The following is a 20,393-nucleotide window of genomic DNA, read 5'->3' as shown; positions in this document are numbered from 1 at the left end:
TGCTTTGGGTAGTGTAGTCATTTTTGACAATATTCATTCTTCCAATTCAAAACACGGTGTATCTTTCCATCTGTTTGTGTCCTCTTCGATTTCTTTCATCATCCTATAGTTTTTAGTTTTTTGAGGAAGGGGCTGCACCAACCTACATTCCTACTGACAGTGGGAGGAGGGCTCCCTAGAAAAGGGCAGTCTTGGTAAAGGGCACAGCATAACAAAGGCAGGTAGAAAAGAAAGAGTGTTGTATTAGGGACTATGTGTTGGAGACAGTGGGATGAGTGGCGGCTGGTGAGTCCAGAGGCTAAAGGCCAGGCTAGGATAGACGTTGTAGGCATGCTATGTTGGGGACCCGTGGCATTACTCTGAAAATAATGGGTGAGCCATAGAGGGGATTCCATCAAGGGAAGCATTTTAGCGAGATCACTTGAACTGTAGGAAAGATTGAAGGTGCTTGAATGAATGAATCCGAGGTTCAAGGGAGGAGTCGAGGCTGGAGAAACACCTGGGAATTATTTGAATATAGGTGAATTATTACATCACACATAGGTATTTGAAGGGTCACTGGATGCTGGGCCTGTTGCTGTGGCATTTTTGGAAAAGATAATTATTTACAAATGTAAGTCTATTTTGTGTCCCACTTGGCAAGTGTACTTAAGAAGCCTGTTCATTTACTTTCCTGGAATTGTTTTTGAAATAGCTTTGCCTTCTCAGAAACCAGAGAGTACATATCCAACTCCATGTGAGTCTGTACTGATATAATAGGCAGTGAAGATGATGTATTGCAATTTTCTGATTCATGGATGGCTCATCAAGATCATCCAAGCTTAGCTTCCCCAAAACACACGGGATGAGGACTTAGCCATGTCCTTGGTACATAATAGAAATTCAAGAAATACTTGGTTCTTTTTAATTTGGAAAGTGACCCAAAGTGTCTAGAATTCACTCTGGAAAGAGCAATGTAATCTGGGATGCGAACAGTAAACGTTTCATTCAGAAGCTTAACTTTGAGCTCTGCAAGCCTCCTAAAGCCCAGCCATTGAAACTCGTCAGAGAACAAAAAGTTTCTCACTTTGCCAACTCATTCCTCGTGGGTGTCAGCAGATGCCGCACCTTCTGGTTAATCACTGAGCAAAGAAGACAAGGATTAGGACCAAAGGGCTAGAGGATTTTGTTCTAAGCACTTGCCTTATGAGAAAGCCTTGAGGAAATCCAGAGGCCCCTTGACAACTGCCATGTAATGAGCTCTCCCACTCATGAGGAGCAGATGAGTCAGCAGGCTGAAACTTGTTTTAAATAAAATCCCCCAAACAAATTCCTATATCGTACACAAGACAGGAGGAATGTCATTGTAAATCCCAAGGGGCATGACTTCCTCATGTTCAGAAGAAGCAAGCTGTATGTACTTGCTATTTATGTTTCATTTAGAAAGCAAATGGAAGCCTGCCTCTCAGAGACAGGAGTAAAGGAAAAGAGTTTTATGGACTGGTGCTTGGGGCCACGGTGTTTTCCAGAAGGTGTGTGAGAAAAGAGATCAAAACACCTCTGCGTCTTATCCCGTCTGAGCAGCCCCCGGGGGTGGAGGGTGGGATCTGCATGGCAGGCACCCAGTGAACTCCCCCACCCCCACACTGAGGTGCGGGCAGAAGCTGGTTGGACAACACCCAGGAGTTACGAGCCCAGGATTTTGTAGGTCTTGGACTCAGGGTCTGGTAATTTTCATTTCATAACAATAAGGAACAGGAGCAGAGCCCTGAGAGAAGCGTTGTCTCAGTGGCAGACACAGGCCCTGCCCCAGTCAAGCTCCCGTCTTCCCGGCTGGCAGAGCCCCAGTGAAGTCTGGGTGGCAGGGTGCCCAGCCTCCTCTGTGTGAGGTACTTTCTGTGACCCTGTGACCCAGTTCTGGCCAATGAAGCAGAGGGACGTCTAATGATAGGGAGTCAGGGGCAGGTCAGGGGAAGATCTCTCTCAGCACAAAGATGCAGGAGGAGAGCATCCTTCCGCCACCTCTCTTCCTTCCTACCTGGGATCCTGGGCAAGGACGTCATGGTAGGTGTCGGGATGGATGTCCTGTAACCATGAAGGGATGGATGCCAGAATCCAAAGCCAGCAGGGAGGATAAACGGAAGGCACCAAGAGCCTGCTGATGAATGAGGTCTGTGGGCTATTGCAGCCAATGGGGACCTACCTGCCTTTGAACAGGGCATCTGAAATGACTGAAGAGTGCCATTTCATCATCCCCTGGGAGCTGGTTATTCTTTTACTTGCACCCGAACTCATTAAACAGACTAAGTTTTGGTAGATCCTAAAACGATCATGCGAACAGTTGACTCATTGGAAAAGACCCTGATGCTGGGAGGGATTGGGGGCAGGAGGAGAAGGGGATGAAAGAGGATGAGATGGCTGGATGGCATCACCAACTCGATGGACGTGAGTTTGAGTAAACTCCAGGAGTTGGTGATGGACAGGGAGTCCTGGCGTGCTGCAATTCATGGGGTCGCAAAGAATCAGACATGACTGAGCGACTGAATTGAACTGAACTGAAAACAACTTGACCCTTATTTTCACCCATTCCTGTTTAGGTCATTGTAACAAACACTGGAAGGCAATATTGAGAGAGATAATCCTTAGGTAGGTTGATAAGGAGTCCGGGGTCCTCAAGGAGGAGAAAGGGACAAACATTTTTTTTTATACATTTTTTGGTCACATAAGATGTTCTTTTCTTAAACTCTGAGTTGTTATGACAACAATCTTTAAGACTTTCTTTAAGCCCAGAGCTAATGATTACACAACAAAACAACTCATGTTCTCCCCTACGCTCTGTGAAAAGTGAAAGTGAAGTCGCTCAGTCATGTTCGACTCTTTGTGACCCCATAGACTATAGCCTACCAGGCTCCTCCGTCCATGGGATTTTCCAGGCAAGAATACTGGAGTGGGTTGCCATTTCCTTCTCCAGGAGATCTTCCTGACCCAGGGATTGAACCCGGATCTCCTGCATTATAGGCAGATGCTTTACTGTCTGAACCACACAGTTCAATTCAGTCACTCAGTCGTGTCCAGCTCTTTGCGACCCCATGAACCACAGCACACCAGGCCTCCCTGTCCATCACCAACTCCTGGAGTTCACCCAAACCTATGTTCCTTGAGTTGGTGATGCCATCCAACCATCTCATCCTCTGTCGTCCCCTTTTCCTCCTGCCCTCAATCTTTCCCAGAATCAGGGTCTTTTCCAATGAGGTAGCTCTTTGCATCAGGTGGCCAAAGTATTGGAGTTTCAGCTTCAACATCAGTCCTTCCAGTGAACACCCAGGACTGATCTCCTTTAGGAAGGACTGGTTGGATCTCCTTGAAGTTCAAGGGACTCTCAAGAGTCTTCTCCAACACCACAGTTCAAAAGCATGCTTCCCTTGTGACTCAGCTGGTAAAGAATCTGCTTGCAATGTGGGAGACCTGGGTTTGATTCCTGGATTGGGAAGATCCCCTGGAGAAGGGAAAGGCTACCCACTCCAGTATTCTGGCCTGGAGAATTCCATGGATTGTATAGTCCTTGGGGTTGCAAAGAGTCAGACACAGCTGAGCGACTTTCACTCATTCCACTGGCTTCCCTTGTGTCTCAGCTCAGCCACACAGCCTCCCCTCAAAATCAAAAGGTGAAGGGAAGGCATCCCTCGGTGGACGTCCTCTGTACTAATGATTATATAACATCAATGTATCTTGCTCAAGGACATGTTTTTTTCCTAACAAGAAACTCTGACGAAACTTATTATCTTAAGACTGTGCGTGGGAGTGGGTCTGGTAAGACCTTTCTATTGTTAGTTCTAATCTTATTAACTTAAGATGCATGTTGTGGGAGTGGGTCTGGTAAAAGTGTATAAGGCCTTGATAAGACTAGCGAGGGGGGGTGCTCTCCTGATGTCCCCCTTCTGATGTCTCTGTCAGAAGCTTCCTCTGTCCCTTTTTACACTTTAGTAAGACTCTGTTACACAAATGCTCTTGAGTGATCAAGCCTGGTCCCTGGTCCCAAAGGTAAATCTTCGGAGATCGTGAATCCAACATCGTTCACTGTAAACTATCAATACAATGTGGAGGTTGAAAATAAAGACCTTGGAACCAGGTGAACCTGGGTTTGTGATCTAACTGCATCCCTTTCTTAGTTTGTGGCCTTGGGAAGATTTCTTCATCCATGTAAGCCTTTCTTTCTTCAACTATAGAATGGGAAAAGATAAAATGAGGATTATAATGATACCTACTTTGTTGGCCTATTGTGAATATAACAAGAAATTATGTGAGTTAAGGGTTACGCACAGATTTATCACCTGTGGCTGTCATTACTATTATTTCTGATGATGGGTACGTGTCTTTGTCACAGAGGTCTTATTGTCTCTTGCCTATTTAGCGTAGAAAGCTTTTTCAACTTGATTTTTCTCCAATCTCTTGAAACATCGTTCATCTGTACTACACTTCCTGGTTTTCCCTCTGTGATAGAATCCATGGAGTCGAGCACCCAGCCCTTGGGTTAGTGCTAAGAGGGACAGGGGCTTCCCTGGTGGCTCAGATGGTAAAGAATCTGCCTACCAATGCAGGAGACCTTGTTTGATCCCTGGGTCGGGAAGATCCGCTGGAGAAGGAAATGGCAACCCACTCCGGTATTCTTGCCTGGAGAATCCCATGGACAGAGAAGTCTCTGGCTGGCTACAGTCCATGGGGTATCGAAGAGTCAGATACAACTGAGTGACTAACCGTTTCACTCACTTTTAAGGGGGAACGAGGAAGCGCAGACCATGGCTCTTTGCTGAAGAAAGCCTGCTGCTCAGCCTGGGATAGAGTTCCACCGTGAGTCAGGCGGACATGCAGTGCTGGACAAGGGCCGTCGTAAGGCAACTGGTACCACGTGTCCATCCGGGCCCCACCTGTTAGGCTCGGGCCAGCTGGGTAGGGAGGCGATGCAAGGTTTGAGAAGGGCGCCGGAGCCCTGAGCAGCTGGGAGGGCTTTGCTCAAGTGGTCCGTGCAGAGATGTCCCTGTCAAGGGCTGGAGCCTCGGGGAGACGGGAGCAGCTCCACCACCCAGCAAAGCAACCACCACTAGAGCCGTGGGCACGGGCCTCTGTGGAGAGAGGTTAAGGATACTCTTAAGAGCTGACTGGAGAAGAAAATAGCATTCCCGATAAAGAGTAGGAAGCGGTGCTCCTCATCCTCCCGTTCCATGAGGCATCTGACCAGCAGGGGCGAACAAAGCAAGCCCTGTCCTTGGCCGCTCAGCGTGCCCAGCCGAGCCTCTCTCTGGGCAGTCGGAGCGATGCAGACGCCTGTCCCTTGTGCGTGGTGACGGCTCACTGCACAGGCGGGGTCAGCGACGTGCAGAGCAGAGGTGGGGTTGGGCGCTTTGAGCTGTGTGTGTGGTGGGGAGGAGGCGTCCCCAGGCTGTTTATCCGGAGCCAGCCTTGGGCATGCGGGCACCAACTCTCAAAGCGCATGACGGGCTGGCAGCTTTGTATGTAGACTGCACCAGGCAAGAGATGCCCCTGGGTCTGGCCTTTCAACACACTCCATGGGCCGTGTCGGCTCAGGAGCACAAGGAGGGAGGCTGGTTGGCCTCGTACAGCCTGGCCCCGAGCCCTGCTGTTGGGAGACCCTCTGCTTGACTTGATTCCAGCTTGTGTGCTGAAGTCTGGCTGAATGGGCTGCCAAGGACCAGAGTTTATGTAAACACGCAGAAGCCATGGTTCTTGCTCCACACAGGAGCGCATATCTGATCGTCCTCACATCCCAGTTGCAAGGGAAGCGTGTTGGGGGAAGGCGGGGAGGGTGTGCGCTGTCCTTTGTGAGTGTCTTCACCACTGTAACCTAGAAACACGTCAGATTTCATCTGTTCCTGCAGTTGAATCCCATTGGCTTGGCTGAGATGCTGAGGGGTACTCTGCTCCTTAGTACCCCTCCCTTCCTTGGTGATGCTGCCTGTGGTCTCATTTAGGAAGCTGGCCCTGCCCGACCTGTCAAGAGGGAAGGTGCGAGGCAGCTGTGCGTCCAGGGAAAGGCAGCTGACAGCTACAGGGTCAGTGTTTTATATTTTGATTTTTAAAAAAATGAGTCATTTGTTTATTTCTATTTCTTTCTAAAAAGGATTGGAGTCTGTTTACAATTAGATCCTGTTTTTTCCCCTCTTGTGTTTTCTTTGCCTTTTGGTTATTTATAATGTAAAAACACCCTATTTTTAAACTTTCCACCTTTAGTCACAGTTTCTTTGGGAACAGTTTTCTGTTTTTAAAGACTCTATCATTTGTCTCCTTCTGCAGCTCAAAGGAGATGGTAAACATGGCCTGTGAGCCACATCAGCCCCACCGCCTGTTTTTGTAAATAAAGTTTTATTGGAACACAGGCACGTGCATCTGTCTATTATTGACTCTGCCTGCTTTTGTGCTACTAGGGCAGAGCTGTGGAGTCAGGGCAGAGACCATGCGGCTGCAAAGCCAAAAATAGTTACTATCTAGCCCTCTGTAGAAAAAGGATAAATACTAAATATAATTTAAAACTTTAAGTTATCATTTTAAAATGCTATCTGACCCAAGTGCATTTATCCGGATTGGCACTGTGAGGTGATGTGCGGCTCGAATTGGTGTCCATTCTTTTCTGTAACAGTGTTGCCCTGGTTCCCGAGGCCCAGCCTTTTGGGATCTAAAACTTTATTTCTGACCTGCAAAGGCTGCTCTTTCTGGACTCAGTCCCAGACAGGGGCTCAGCCCAGTTCTGTGATTCCCATCTTCCAACACAGGACTCGGTCAGTGTGGAAGGCTTGGCTGAAAGTTCGGGGCAATGCAAATAAAGTTTTAGACTGAGGACTAGACACAATTCTGAAAATCCCTCTGGTAACCCTTTCTGCCCCCACTAGGAATATGTTTTTGACCATCTTGCTCTTTAGATGTTCATGATATTGTTTGACCCTTCTCTTCCACTTTCTTCTGGAGAGCTATCATGCTCTCTACTCCTAATTTAGAGTATACCTGATATCCTCCAATACTGGTATGTACCAGTAACTGAAAAATAACTGGAATATGAGAGGGAAATTTTCTGTGCTGCGGGGGAACTTTGCTTCCCTAGGCTTCAGTTTTCCACAAGGAGGGGCATCAATTAGCGGAACATGAGGGGCCTCTCTCTACTTCTCACTCACTGGTCCTCAAGGAGAGGACCTTAAGTCCAAGATGCAGGAGAATTGGCCCTGTCATCTTCATTTAGCGTTTGTCAAGGGTTCTGGAATATCACTTGACTGTGAGTTAGCTGTATGGTTCAGAAATTTTCAAACTCCTCTAAGGGCAGAAAGTGAAGAGGAACTTAAGAGCCTCTTGATGAGGGTGAAAGAGGGGAGTGAAAAAGCTGGCTTGAAACTCAACAATAAAAAAATCTAAGATCACGGCTTCCAGTCCCATCACTTCATGGCAAATGGAAGGGGAAAAAGTGGAAGCAGTGTGAGATTTTATTTTCTTGGGCTCCAAAATCACTGCAAATGGTAAGTGAAGTCATGAAATTAAAAGATGCTTGCTCCTTGGAAAAAGAACTATGACAAGCCTAGACAGCATATTAAGAAGCAGAGACATTACTTTCCCAACAAGATCCGTGTAGTCAAAGCTATGGTTTTCCTGGTAATCATGTACAGACATGAGGGATGAACCATAAAGAAGGCTGAGCACCAAAGAACTGATGCTTTTGAACTGTGGTGCTGGAGAAGATTCTTGAGAGTCCCTTGGACTGCAAAGAGATCCAACCAGTCCATCCTAAAGGAGAACAGTCCTGCATAGTCATTGGAAGGACTGATGCTAAAGGTGAAGCTCCAATACTTTGGCCACCTGATGTGAAGAGCTGACTCATTTGAAAAGACCCTGATGCTGGGAAAGATTGAGGGCAGGAGGAGAAGGGGACGACAGAGGATGAGATGGTTGGATGGCATCACCGACTCGATGGACATGAGTTTGAGCAAGCTCTGGAAGATAGTGGAGGACAGAGGGGCCTGGTGTGCTGCAGTCCATGGGGTGGCAAAGAGTTGGACATGATTTAGCAACTGAACAACAACAACAATTTTCAGACATGATGCTGATCTGTTTGGGCTGAGCTTGCAAACTATCACTGGAAGTGAAGTAACCATGCCGACTCTGTTCTTAACCCAAAAAAGAGTCAGGTGACTTGCTTTGATCTCATGAGAGCATAGCATATTGGTATAATGTAGAGACTTTGGTGATTAAAAAATATCCACATCCCAGACCTGTGCAAAGAACAGCCACATCAGCAAAGATCCTCACAATATTAAAGCAATGCTAAGGACACACTTCCCTATTTAAAGAGCACATTTTACAAAAGAGGAGGTTGAAACTGCAGAAACATTGAAGTCAAGTGAAGTCTGTTGTGTCCAACTCTTTGCGACCCTATGGACTGCAGCCCTCCAGGCTTCTCCATCCATAAGATTTTCCAGGCAAGAGTACTGGAGTGGGTTGCCATTTCCTTCTCCAGGGGATCTTCCCGACCCAGGGATCGAACTCGGGTCTTCCGCATTGTGGGCAGATGCTTTACCATCTGAGCCACCAGGAGATTGCAGAAACATTGGAGACTGGAATATAATTAACGCAGAAATAGCAGAGGATTCTAGAATCCTGGAAATATCACCTCCTTGGTTATTGTGTTCAACATAATTATTGAAAATATGCCCAAATCAAGGCGTTTGAAGAGTCAGGGCAGGACTTGTAGGTGCTTTGGGCTTTGGCCAAACAAGCTGCATTTCTAACAGAGCCTTTACAGAACAAGCATAAACAGTGTCCACAATATGTAGAGCTGTGCCCATCAGGCAGCCCACGGCAGTGTCAAGATTTAGTGACTGGTCACAGGTCGTTTGGTGCCCCACTGGCTTTTTCACGGCCTCTCAGGGCAAAGCAGAAGGCTCCCCTTGAGGTGGGCATGATAACGTGACCTCCAATGATGTCAAATTCTGGCACAGTGACTGACACACCATCAGCTTGGGCCGGGGGACTGTCTGATGTTCGTGGGAGTTGAGATTCTAAGTTGGCCAGTGAGATTAATGCATTGAGACCAAAGAGGAAATAGATCAGGGCCCCTCTGGGGATGACATCTGCTTTCATTATGAAATAACACAAAGAGTGTTGGACTCTTAACATTGTTGGCTGAAAACTCTGTCCCCACAGCAGGACAGTCTCAGGATATCAGGAGAATTTGTGTTGAATAGAAACAAGTCTGAAAGAAGAAGATGGTGGCTGAATCTCTTCTTTCCATGGGATGATGAATCTGTCTAGATCATTACTTACTAATGATGGTGAATTCAATCTTAAAATCCAAACAATAAAGTCTTATAAAATTCAGATAGACAAGTGAAACTCTTGGGAATCAAATCTTCTGATGGCCAGGTTTCTCCACTTTTAAACTGATCATTGTTGATAAAATCAGAACTGAGTCCATAGAGGAGAGGATTTGAATACTATACTCTATGATGAGAAGGTTGAATTTCTTTGAGAATTAAGTGGAGGCATCTGTTTTGTTTAAATTAAGGGTCTTTAAGTACCAGCCAGGGACTGAGTTGACAGCCATTTCTCTAACAAAGTAATAAATCATGGGGATGGTTAAGGAAGCAAGGAACACCACATTCTTGCTTTGTTCAACCAATTAAGCAATAAGCCATCTGGGTCCTTTTGCAAATTACTGTCAAGCACAACTTATACGATTCAATTCAGCCTTTCATTTAATTATATTAATTTATTCCAGCAACTTTAAATGCCAAACAATGCCAATACCAATGTTCATTGGTAAAACAGAAGTCTAGTTTAGCTTTTATTTTTTTAACTATTAACACTCTTCCCAAGGTTGTCATATGAGAATTTTTAGCTCTGTCTCAGCCTCAGGATATTAGGAGAATTTGTGTTGAACATAAACAAGTCTGAAAGAAGAAGATGGTGGCTGAATCTCTTCTTTCCATGGGATGATGAATCTGTCTAGATCAGTGCTATCCAATAGGCCTGTTTTCATGATGGAAGGTGCTATTATCTATGCTGTCCAACACAGTGGCTCTTGAGTACTTGAAATGTGGCCAGTACCACTGAGGAACAGAGCCTAAATTTTCTTTAGTTTTAATGAATTTATGTTTAGATAGCCACATGTGGCCAGTGGCTCTTTACCCAGGTCTAGAGTATATTCTAAGGAAGGAAAAATACAGTGTGCCGTTAACTTCAACAGGTAGAGAAGAGATGCATAGTTATGAGGGATATTTTTTGGAAACCCTCAGTGTTTGTTATCTGAAACACACTGTATCCCAAGACAGCCCAGAAGAGATCAGCATCTTTGAGGGGAGATTTATAAGCTGACCGTGTGAAGAGGGAACTCCATCTGGAAGAGAAATGGGCACCACCTCTTCTTAATCGCAGAACCAACCCCACTCAACAACCCTTAAGTCACATCTAGATGGGCCAAGTCACAGCATCAGAGCCATCCGGCTTTCACCAGCATGGACTCTGCCCTGACGAAGATGTGTTCTTCCTGTGGCTGAATGTTCAGATGTGGGCCCCTTTGGGGATAACCAGACATTTCCTGGGGGCTCAGACCCAGCCCTTTCAACCTCATGGACATCAACACCCCACTCTAGTTCCTCTCAAAGGAATTTTGACTCAGATGCTGGCACTTCCCTCCCAGGGAGATTTGCCTCTTTGCAAAAGTTGCTTGTTCTGATCCCATCAACGCAAGCCTAGTAACAGGACATCAGGAGTTTCTCAACTGTACACACTTCCTTTTAGTGGGAGCGTTCAGTTTAAGCTGACCCAACACCAATGACTATAGAGAAGCATATTGCATGAGAATCTGATTATGGTTAATCTAGCTAGAGAACAGTGAGGGCAAGGGTGAATGGAGGTAGAAAGTTCCAAGAAAATTCTCATGAACATGAAAACATCTTATTCCAGGTCTACTGACTCTTTGCAGCTGCTAGGCTGAGCTGAAAATTGGGCAAAAGTCTCTGTAATACTATTTTCTCTTGAGTAGCTTACTTCCTTCATCTGAGCTATGGTTCAACCAATGAACATGAAATTTGTCTCAAGCTTATTCTAAAGTTTTTGGATGTCAGAACTTTGCACCTTCTTCACACTTTAATTTTATGGTTGTCAACACAGACAGTCCAAGGAAAGGCAGTCTAGAATAAATTGATCAGTAGGAATTATGTATCCTGAAGATGTTGTCAGGCCTCTTTTCTTTGTTGTTGCTGTTTAGTTGCTGAGTTGTGTCCAACTCTTTATGACCCCATGGACTACAGCCTGCCAGGCTCCCCTGTCCATGGAATTTTCCAGGCAAGAATACTGGAGTGGGTTGCTATTTCCTTCTCCAGGGGATCATCCCAACCCAGGGACAGAACCCACTTCTCCTGCATTGGCAGGTGGATCCTTTACTGCTGAGCCACCAGAGAAGACCCTTCTTTCCTTAGTCAGAGATAAAAGAAATGGTATACTGCTCAGTAGGGGGAAAAAAAAAACAAGAATCTTCTGTACCATGCTATGATCATCTACCAGTGATGAAGACAGTGAGACAATGGGTCCATATTTTTTGTCTAAAATAGACAGTGGGCTGTGAAATAAAGGGCAGGAAGAAAAGACGTTCCGTATTCATTCATGGAGCTTGCATCTCTGTTTTTGCCACTGCACACACGTAAAGGGCCTGCTTCATGAAAGGCACGTGCTGCTGCAGTTCCCTGGGGTTGAACTGCGATGGCCACGCTTCTGTGTTCCTCCTGAGGGTGGCGTTCACCGTTCATCCACGGTGCTGACGTTGTCAAATCGCCACAGCTGGCTGGCTTTTCCATCACACTCACGCAAGTACAGATCTTTATTGTTTTCCTGTGCCACAGCTTCCATGCATTTCCCAGAGAGAATGTGAATAATCATTCCATTCTGAAAGGAGAGAAGAAAAAGAAAAATAAAGAAAGAAAACCAGTTGGACCCTCACAATCAGTCAGCAAAGAAAGAAATATCTACAATTTGTGCTAGTCATTAAGAGAATGACAAAAGTGTTGTCAACCGGCCTGATAGGGTATTAGAGTATTCTGTTTACTATATAATATAATTTATGCAGCCCTAAGTTTCCCAGGTGGCTCGGAGGTAAAGAATCCACCTGCCAAGCAGCAGACACAGGTTGGATCCCTGGATCAGGAAGATCCCCTGTAGAAGGGAATGGCAACCCACTCCAGTATCCTTGCCTGGGAAATCCCATGGACAGAGGAGCCTGGTGGGGCGATGGTCCATGGGGTTGCAAAAGAGTCAGACACAACTTCGCAACTAAACAACAGCAACAACGATATGTAACACAAAAACGCCCCGCCTTAACCATTTTTAAATGTAAAATGTATTCGTGTTAAGTATATTCACATTGTGATGAAACAGATCTCCAGAACTTTCTCTTCTTTCAAAACGGAAACTCAATACCCGTTAACTGACAACTTCCCTTTCCCTCCTTCCTCTTGTGCTAGGTAACTACCATTCTATCTTCTGTTTGTATGAATCTGACTTCTCTATACACCTCATATTAAGTGTAATCATATAGCATTTGTCTTCTTGTGACTGGCTTATTTCACTTAGAATAATGTCTTCAAGTTTCATCCATGTTGAAGCAAATGACAGGATTTCCTTCTTTCTTAAGATGGAATAATAGTCCATTGTATGTACATAGTATATTTGGTTTATTCATTTATCAATCACTGGATTCTTGGGTTGCTTCTGCCTCTTGACTATTGTGAATAGTGTTGCTATGAACAGTACCTCATTTCTTTTTATGGCTGAATGAGAATACTTTTTTAAAGTCTTACTTTTTAATGCCTGAAAGATTCTGGGTATATCTTAGTCACTAATCTTTTACACATTATGTTTAAATGCTGTTTCTAAATCTATCTTACCCAGAGGCCTTGCTTAGAACGATCCTTTGTGATCATTTATAAAGTGCCTTAATTTGGTTTCTAAGAATTCCTTGAGCACATGTGGCCCCCTGAGCCCTGGGTTCACTTGTCGCCAAAGCCCCAAGAGCTTTGTTCTCAACATTTATTGTGAGTTCAGCTTAAGTCTTACACTATATGATTTTCCTCTTTCACAGCCTGCTTTAAGAGAGCTGATGCATGGAGTTCTGATTAGTTATTTAACCTCCCATATTTCTAAGCAAAAGGTGAAGATAAGACATTTTTAAAAGATGTGTGTATTAATTTTTTTTTCATGTACTTATACCCTAGCTCCCATCAGAAGGGATTTGAGGTGAAGGAAAAACAATGTACAGACAGTTGTTAATACTGTCTCCTTCCAATCCTTAAACTGCCCACTCTGTTTAAATACTTAGACTCCTCCTATTCCCTCTTTATGGATGCTAACCTCTGGAAATGAGCTAGAGCCTCTCTCTGGGCAACGGGAATTAAATTCTTATGAAAATGATGAAATGCTCAGCACGAAATTAGCCAAGGAAGAAAGTATGATCGATGCCATCATCTATTTGATTGTGGAACAGGAGGCGGGCCTTTCCTCTGCTCCTAAAAGCACACCGCCAGTGGGGTTTGACAGCCTCTGTAACACGCCCCACAGTCCTACTTGAGGCCTAAAGCTGATAAACTTGACAGCCAGGGGGTTTCCTCTTTCCAGGGCATGAAGACCAGAGCAACACAGAGACCTGGTAAATTAGCACCTTTCCGGATGCTGGCAGAAAACTGGGCTGCGAGGCTGGCTTCACCACCCCCTGAGGCCTTAGCACCAGGCCGCTAAGTTCAGCGCCAGGGACACAGGCTTGTGTGGTAAGACTCAACCTCTCAGAAGAGCCAGACAGGTGCCCGCCAGCGGCCCCACGAGCTCCTCCTGGGCGGGCCACTCACCTTCTGATGGTCCCAGTGCTGCTGGTGGACGGCAGGGGCCCCCTCGGTGCAGTTCTGGAGAATCACCTGCTCTCCCCTGACGTCAAAGCACAGATGCTGTGGGCTGCCGTAGCGGATGGCATGCCGGCCCATGTGCTCCAAGCGCTGGGACAGAGGAACGGCTGTCAGCACAGCTAGAAGGAGACCCTGCCAAAGCTGGACGAGGGGAGGAGAGCTCACCGCAACAGGGCCGAGGTCTGGGGGCAGATTCCGCAGGAGTCAGCAAGACCCCGTCTCATTGTCAGGTCCACAGATAGCATGCTGCACTAGCCCTGACCTCTGACACCGCTTCACTCCAGTTACCGTGGCATTCATATTTATACATTCTGACAGCTTCCTCCTTTATTCTATTTACTGTGACACAGGCGAAGCCATTGGTCTTCCCTCATAGCTCAGTTGGTAAAGAATCCGCCTGCCATGCAGGAGACCCTGGTTCAATTCCCAGGTCAGGAAGATCCCCTGGAGAAGGGATCGGCTACCCACTCCAGTATTCTTGGGCTTCCCTGGTGGCTCAGCTGGGAAAGAATCTGCCTGCAATGCTGGAGACCTGGGTTTGATCCCTGGGTTGGGAAGATCCCCTGGAGAAGGGAAAGGCAACCCACTCCAGTCTTCTGGCCTGGAGAATCCCATGGACAGTATAGTCCACAGGGTCGCAAAGAGTCAGACATGACTGAGTGACTTTCACTTTCCTTTCAGGTGAAGCAATGAAGGACGCCCTGTGTTTTGTGAGGGTCCTTGGAGATTTCTCTTTGCTATAAACTTAGTTTCTTATACATAAAAAAGTGTGTTTCTTCTTATTCTTAATACAGCAGATGGTGGTTTCAGCTTAGCTAGTTCACAATTTTTCTGGATACAGAAGCCGTTGCTAATCCCCACCTCCTCACCAAGACTCTTGGTGGTGGTCTAGTCGCTAAGTCATGTCCGATTCTTGCAACCCCAGGGACTGGGAACCTACCAGGCTCCTCTGTCCATGGGATTCCTCAGGCAAGAAAACTAGAGTGGGTTGCCGTTCCATTCTCCAGGGGATCTTCCCGACCCAGGAATCGAACCCAGATCTCCTGCACTGCAGGCAGATTCTTTACCGACTGAGCTACAAGGGAAGCCCAAGAATCTTAACTCCAAAACTCCAAAACATTCCTCTTGCATGAGGCAGTCTATTATCCCTACTTGCAGGTGAGGAAACCAAGACTCAGAGAGGTTAAGAAGGCTGCCTGATGTCACACAGCCAGAAGGTGAGGTGCTTCCACGGTCACAAGGCCTCCTCACTTAACTGCTTTCTTTCTGTCCTCTGGGCCGGGAGTGAGTGCCTATGGGTGTGTTCTAGAACACTGGTAGACAGTAAAACTGGAAGGTGACAGAGGGATCCTGATTCCCTGCTTCCCGACAAGTCCTCCAGGCCCAGGGCCATCCCCTGGGGTCCCAGAGCCTCGCCGGTCCTGCCTGCAGGGTTGGACCCTCCAAAGCACTTTCCTGGCTTTGGCCCCAGGCCCTCGGGGGCTTATCTGATTCGTTCCATCAGTATCTCCAGGAACTCACACTTTGTTGTTCGTTTTTAATAGAAGCCTTTGGGATAGAACAGTTTAATGCAACAGCCCCATCCCAGGCTGAAAGCAGAGAGGTTTGGGCCAAACTTTCTAGGTTATCATCCAAGCTGTGAAAAGAAGTGAACCCCCCAACCCTCAGTCACAGTCACAGGGGCGTCCCATTACCTGGGCAGGTATCTGTGTGATGGGAATTTGAAGAGAAGAAACGCCCTCACACAGAAGGAGCCCTTCCTTATAAGACAGGACCCCACATGATGCTGGAAGCACCCTCTGCCTCTCGATCCTCCCCCTCACTCGGCGCCGATCTCCTAGTCCATCCTGCTGGCCACATGCGCCCACGAGCAGGACCTCAGGGTCAAGGAGACCCTCCCCGTGTGGGAGAACCTGCTGGTCATGCTCATCGTCTCCCTTTGGCCGCCCCTCAGGTCATAAGCTGGAGAAGGAAATAGCAACCCACTGCAGTATTCTTGCCTAGAGAATCCCACGGACAGAGGAGTCTGGTGGGCTGCTGTCCATGGGGTCACACAAAGTTGGACACGACTGAAGTGAGTTAGCAGCAACAGCAGCAGCCGGTCAGAAGCTTCTGTTGTCACCGGGCAGCCCGCCCTTCCGGCTACCCCGGGCTCCAGCCTCGCTGCAGAGGGAGCCCCCGGGAATCCGTGGACAGTCTCCATCATGCCCGCCCCAGGAGAGCTGTTCCCCTCCCTTCCCCAGGGGCGTTTCCACCCTCTGCCTCCCTTCTGACTGTGGAGTGCAAGCCCTTCTCCCCAAGGAAGGAGTTTCACAGACCACATGCTCGGTGCATGGGGAGTGAAGCCGCTGCTCTGAGACCTGCAGCCGATGACCCAGCTGGGTGACCCCTCCTCTGGCAAGTGGGGCGGGGGTCGCTGAAACCATGAGGCTGTCTGCCCAAACCCAGCCCTCTCTTCCCATCACACACACACACACACACACACACACACACACACACACACACACACGGCTCTTGTGTTACCCTGAGAGACTCCTCTGGCCTGGGAGTCTTGGTCCCCAGAGATCCGCATTAAATGCCTGAAAGACACAGCGTATCTATGCGGGCAAGACTCAGCGCCAGCAGCCTGGAGCCTCAGGAACACAGTCACGAGTCTCGGGTTTGTTGCACCGCTGTACATGGGGGACATTTTCTGGGGTCTCCTCGCTTGCTCGGGGCTTCTGTGCCTATAGCGCCTGCTTGGTGACCGACTGTCCCCGTCTCTGGTTCTAGTTGGCTAATGGTCTTGAACTGGTTTCAAAAGGTGGCCTGGTGGGAATTTGCCTGCAGATAAGTTTTCTTTGATCTCTGATTACAGATTTTTAATTTAAATGATCAACTTTTCCATTTTGTAAATAAGTTCATTTGCATCATCTTTTAGATTCCACACATAAGAGACATCTTATGATATTTGTCTTTCTCTGTCTGAGTTACTTCACTTAGTATGTTTACAAAACAGGAACAGACCCACATAGAGAGAAGATAAACTTACGGTTACCAAAGGGGAAAAGGGGTGGGAGGAACAGATAAATTAGGAGTTTGGGATTAGCAGACACAAACTACTACATACAAAATAGATAAACAGCAAGGCCCTACTATATAGCACAGGGAGCTATATTCAATATCCTGTAACAAGCTACAACAGGAAAGAACCCGAAAAAGAACATAAATAGGTATGTAGAACTGAATCACTTTGTTAATACACCAGAAGCTAACACAACATTGTAGATACTCCAGTGGAAAGAAAAAGAGGAAATTCCCTAGCAGGACAGAGGTTGGGATTCCACACTTCCCCTGTAGGGGACATGGGTTTGATCCCTATTTGGGGAGATCCTGCATACTGTGAGGCTTGGCCGTAAATTTATTTATTTTTTTTAATGGGAGTCTTTTCCATGAATTCTAGATTTCCAGTGTCTTTTATGTTTTTGGATGATCTTGTAATACTGGATCCGCTTGTGTAGACAAGACAAGAGACATGCATGCGGCCGGGGCAGGCTCTCCTCTCCGCTCCCACTGCCCCTTACCCACCGGGATTCTGGAGACACCTGCTTTGGTCGCCCTGAGCTAGCCACCCTCCAGGCCCCCGTTTCCTTATCTGTCAGCTGAACGCACTGGCTAAACAGCCTGGCCCTTCCCCTTGAGCACAGAGGCTCGCCTTCTCTGACGGCTCCACATCTAGGCTAGGAGCTGGGGACAGGTTGGGGGGGACAGGTCACAAGAGTGGGGGATCAGGCACAGTCACGGACGCGGGACCCGGGAAAGGAGAGGCCAGCAGAGGAAGAGAGGGGCATCCCGGCAAACACTCCCTGGCGGTCTGGGAGCGCTGGCCACCCACCTGCTGCTGCTGGGCGTCGCTGCAAGGGGCCAGCACCACGGCGCAGCCCGGGGCGGCCCCTTCTGCCGCGCAGTCGGCGCAGAAGCCCAGTCCCGTGTTGTGGAGCTGTAAGCAGACACACGCAGGGGTGAATCCCGCCCTCCCCGCGAAGACGCCCTCTGTCGGCTGCGTTCCCCTCCTTCACTCTCAACGGTGGCGCTCAAGGCCCACGATCGGGCTGCAGAATCGAGGGAGCCCAAGCTCAAGCCAGCGATCCTAAGAGCCGGGCCTCCTGAAGGACGTGGAAGCACCTCAGGGCGAGGGGCCCCGCGGTGGGTTACGGCCCAGCCCAGCCATCCCCCGCAGGGAGGCCCCGCTGGGCTGGGCCTGGGTGCCCGGGGCGGTGGGAGAGCCTCTGAACCCAGGGCCTGGCGCTCGGCCCCGTTTCCTCCTCCTCTGCTCTTTGTCTTTCTCATGCCTTGCCTTTCCGGAGAACCTGGGCCCGCGTTCCAGTGGGTACAGCTCGGGGTAGACGTTGGCCAGAAACCAGTGGAAGGTCCGGCAGCCCAGCCTCCTCTGCAGTTGCTGACGCTCCATGCAGTCCGGCTTCCCAGCCTGGGGAGGGGGAGACACAGGCGGCAGCCCGAGAAAGCAGCTTTACATCACAGCTCACGTGGGGGAGGGACCGGGGGTCTGGGAGGAGGCTGAGGGATGCCGACAGGACACGTCACTATGAGCCGCGACCCACGCCAAACAGTATTCACATGTCCTGCCATCAGAACTGTGCTGAGTGGTCGTGGACCAGTTGAAAATGCCCTGTTTGTGGACATTTAATCACATTTGAAAGGTTTATTTTTCTGGGCCTTTGGGGGGAGGTCCTTTACATTTACTTTTATGCTTCTATTTGTTTCACGTCTTGGGGTAATTGCATAGCCTTGAACACTTTCCCTGGGATGAAAGGGCCCTCAGGGACCCATCTCAGCAATTACGCCCCACCCAGTCTCTGCTCTGGGCCCAGGGTGAACGGTCGCAGCCTTAAATGTGATGACAGACCCTGCCCCACAGACATCTGAGGATTCGAGGCCAGGACCAGCTGTGACTGCCTCCCCCTCCAACTCCCCCCGCCCCCCAGAGATGCTGGGAGAGACAGAGGACAACCCCACCGGGAGGGGGAGCCCCTTGAGAGGGCCCCCATGGAAGTATCAGCTGGAAACTTCTGTCTGCCCTTCAAGGCAGAGGGGAAGTACTCCTGACCCAGCCTCCCCCTGGGGGAGCCCTGGGTGGGCCCAGAAGCCTCTGCTGGGCTCCCTCCTTACCTTGCTCAGGGACAAGGCCTCTGGACTGTGCCTGTAGAAGGTTTCTTTGAAGGAGCCCAGCCAGGTCTCAGCAATGCGGACCTTGTTCTGCAGGGTGGCCTCCCGCTCACGCTGGGAGTGGGCATCTTCATTTCGGTAGAGGTGCCCCACGCGGGAGCAGGGCAGGATTTCCACGGAGCCCCCACAGAGCCAGGTCTGCCAGGAAAGGAGAAGACTCACACCTCTGTGCTCCTCTCCAGAGACATGGGACATGAGGGGCCCTGGGAGGGGATGGCAAAATGTCTGGGACGTACTGAGTGCAGAATGACCCTAGTTCTCAGGATGGAACAGAGTTTACTGATCTGAGAGTTCTGGACAGGGGGGTGAGGGACAAGGTGGGGAGAACGAGGGTGGTGGTCCCCGGCTGGGACCTGTGGGTTGAGGGGCCACACCCCTGCAACAATGGGAAACAGTGGAAACAGTGGCTGACTTTATTTTCTTGGGCTCCAAAATCACTGCAAATGGTGATTGCAGCCATGAAATTAAAAGATGCTTACTCCTTGGAAGAAAAGTTATGACCAACCTAGACAGCATATTCAAAATGTCAACAAAGGTCTGTCTAGTCAAGGCTATGGTCTTTTCAGTGGTCATGTATGGATGTGAGAGTTGGACTATAAAGAAAGCTGAGCACTGAAGAATTGATGCTTTTGAACTGTGGTGTTGGAGAAGACTCTTGAGAGTCCCTTGGACTGCAAGGAGATCCAACCAGTCCATCTGAAAGGAACTCGGTCCTGGGTATTCATTGGAAGGACTGAAACTCCAATACTTTGGCCACCTGATGTGAAGAACTGACTCATTAGAAAAGACCCTGATGCAGGGAAAGACTGAAGGCAGGAGGAGAAGGGGACGACAGAGGATGAGATAGTTAGATGGCACCACCGACTCGATGGACATGAGTTTGAGTAAGCTCTGGGAGTTGGTGATGGACAGGGAGGCCTGGCGTGCTGCAGTCCATGGGGTCGTAGAGTCAGACACAGCTGAGCGACTGAACTGAACCCCTGCAACTGCCTGAATGTCCCTGCCCCACTCCTGAAACACATGCCCAGATTCAGCACTTAGAGGATGCATCCGTGCTGTTAACACCTGGACTCTCCCAAAGCTGCTTCCTGAGGGGAAAGGGAGCCCCTAGTGGCCAGGGAATCTCTAAAAGCTTGTGAAGTCTCCTGCTGCAAAGTTACCAGAAGCCATCCGGGTGGAGATCAAAGCAAGCTTTCCTCAAACAGAGTTTTTCCTACTTCTAGGAGTTTCTTTGCTCTCCACTCA

The 20,393-nt window shown here is 48.5% G+C and overlaps 1 protein-coding gene across 3 annotated transcripts in view; it reads right to left on the bottom strand.

The window, feature by feature from the left end:
• Positions 1-9,722: 9,722 nt before the first annotated feature.
• GALNT15 (polypeptide N-acetylgalactosaminyltransferase 15) overlaps positions 9,723-20,393 on the bottom strand; it is a 45,912-nt gene continuing 35,241 nt past the window's right edge. For 2 of the 3 annotated variants that reach the window (XM_065942311.1, XM_065942310.1), the window contains 5 exons: positions 19,092-19,286; positions 18,259-18,390; positions 17,797-17,901; positions 13,869-14,012; positions 9,723-11,916 (listed from right to left, as the gene is read on the bottom strand). In XM_065942311.1, the coding sequence (XP_065798383.1) occupies positions 11,770-11,916; positions 13,869-14,012; positions 17,797-17,901; positions 18,259-18,390; positions 19,092-19,286 (723 nt within the window). In that variant the 3' untranslated portion in view covers positions 9,723-11,769. Of the gene's footprint in view, positions 11,917-13,868; positions 14,013-17,796; positions 17,902-18,253; positions 18,391-19,091; positions 19,287-20,393 lie in introns of all 3 variants that reach the window. The other variant, XR_010664163.1, reaches the window with a different exon arrangement.

This window comes from Muntiacus reevesi, chromosome 8 (genome assembly GCF_963930625.1).
Source record: "Muntiacus reevesi chromosome 8, mMunRee1.1, whole genome shotgun sequence".
Classification (NCBI taxonomy): domain Eukaryota; kingdom Metazoa; phylum Chordata; class Mammalia; order Artiodactyla; family Cervidae; genus Muntiacus; species Muntiacus reevesi.
This window is presented reverse-complemented; position numbering and strand designations above follow the sequence as displayed.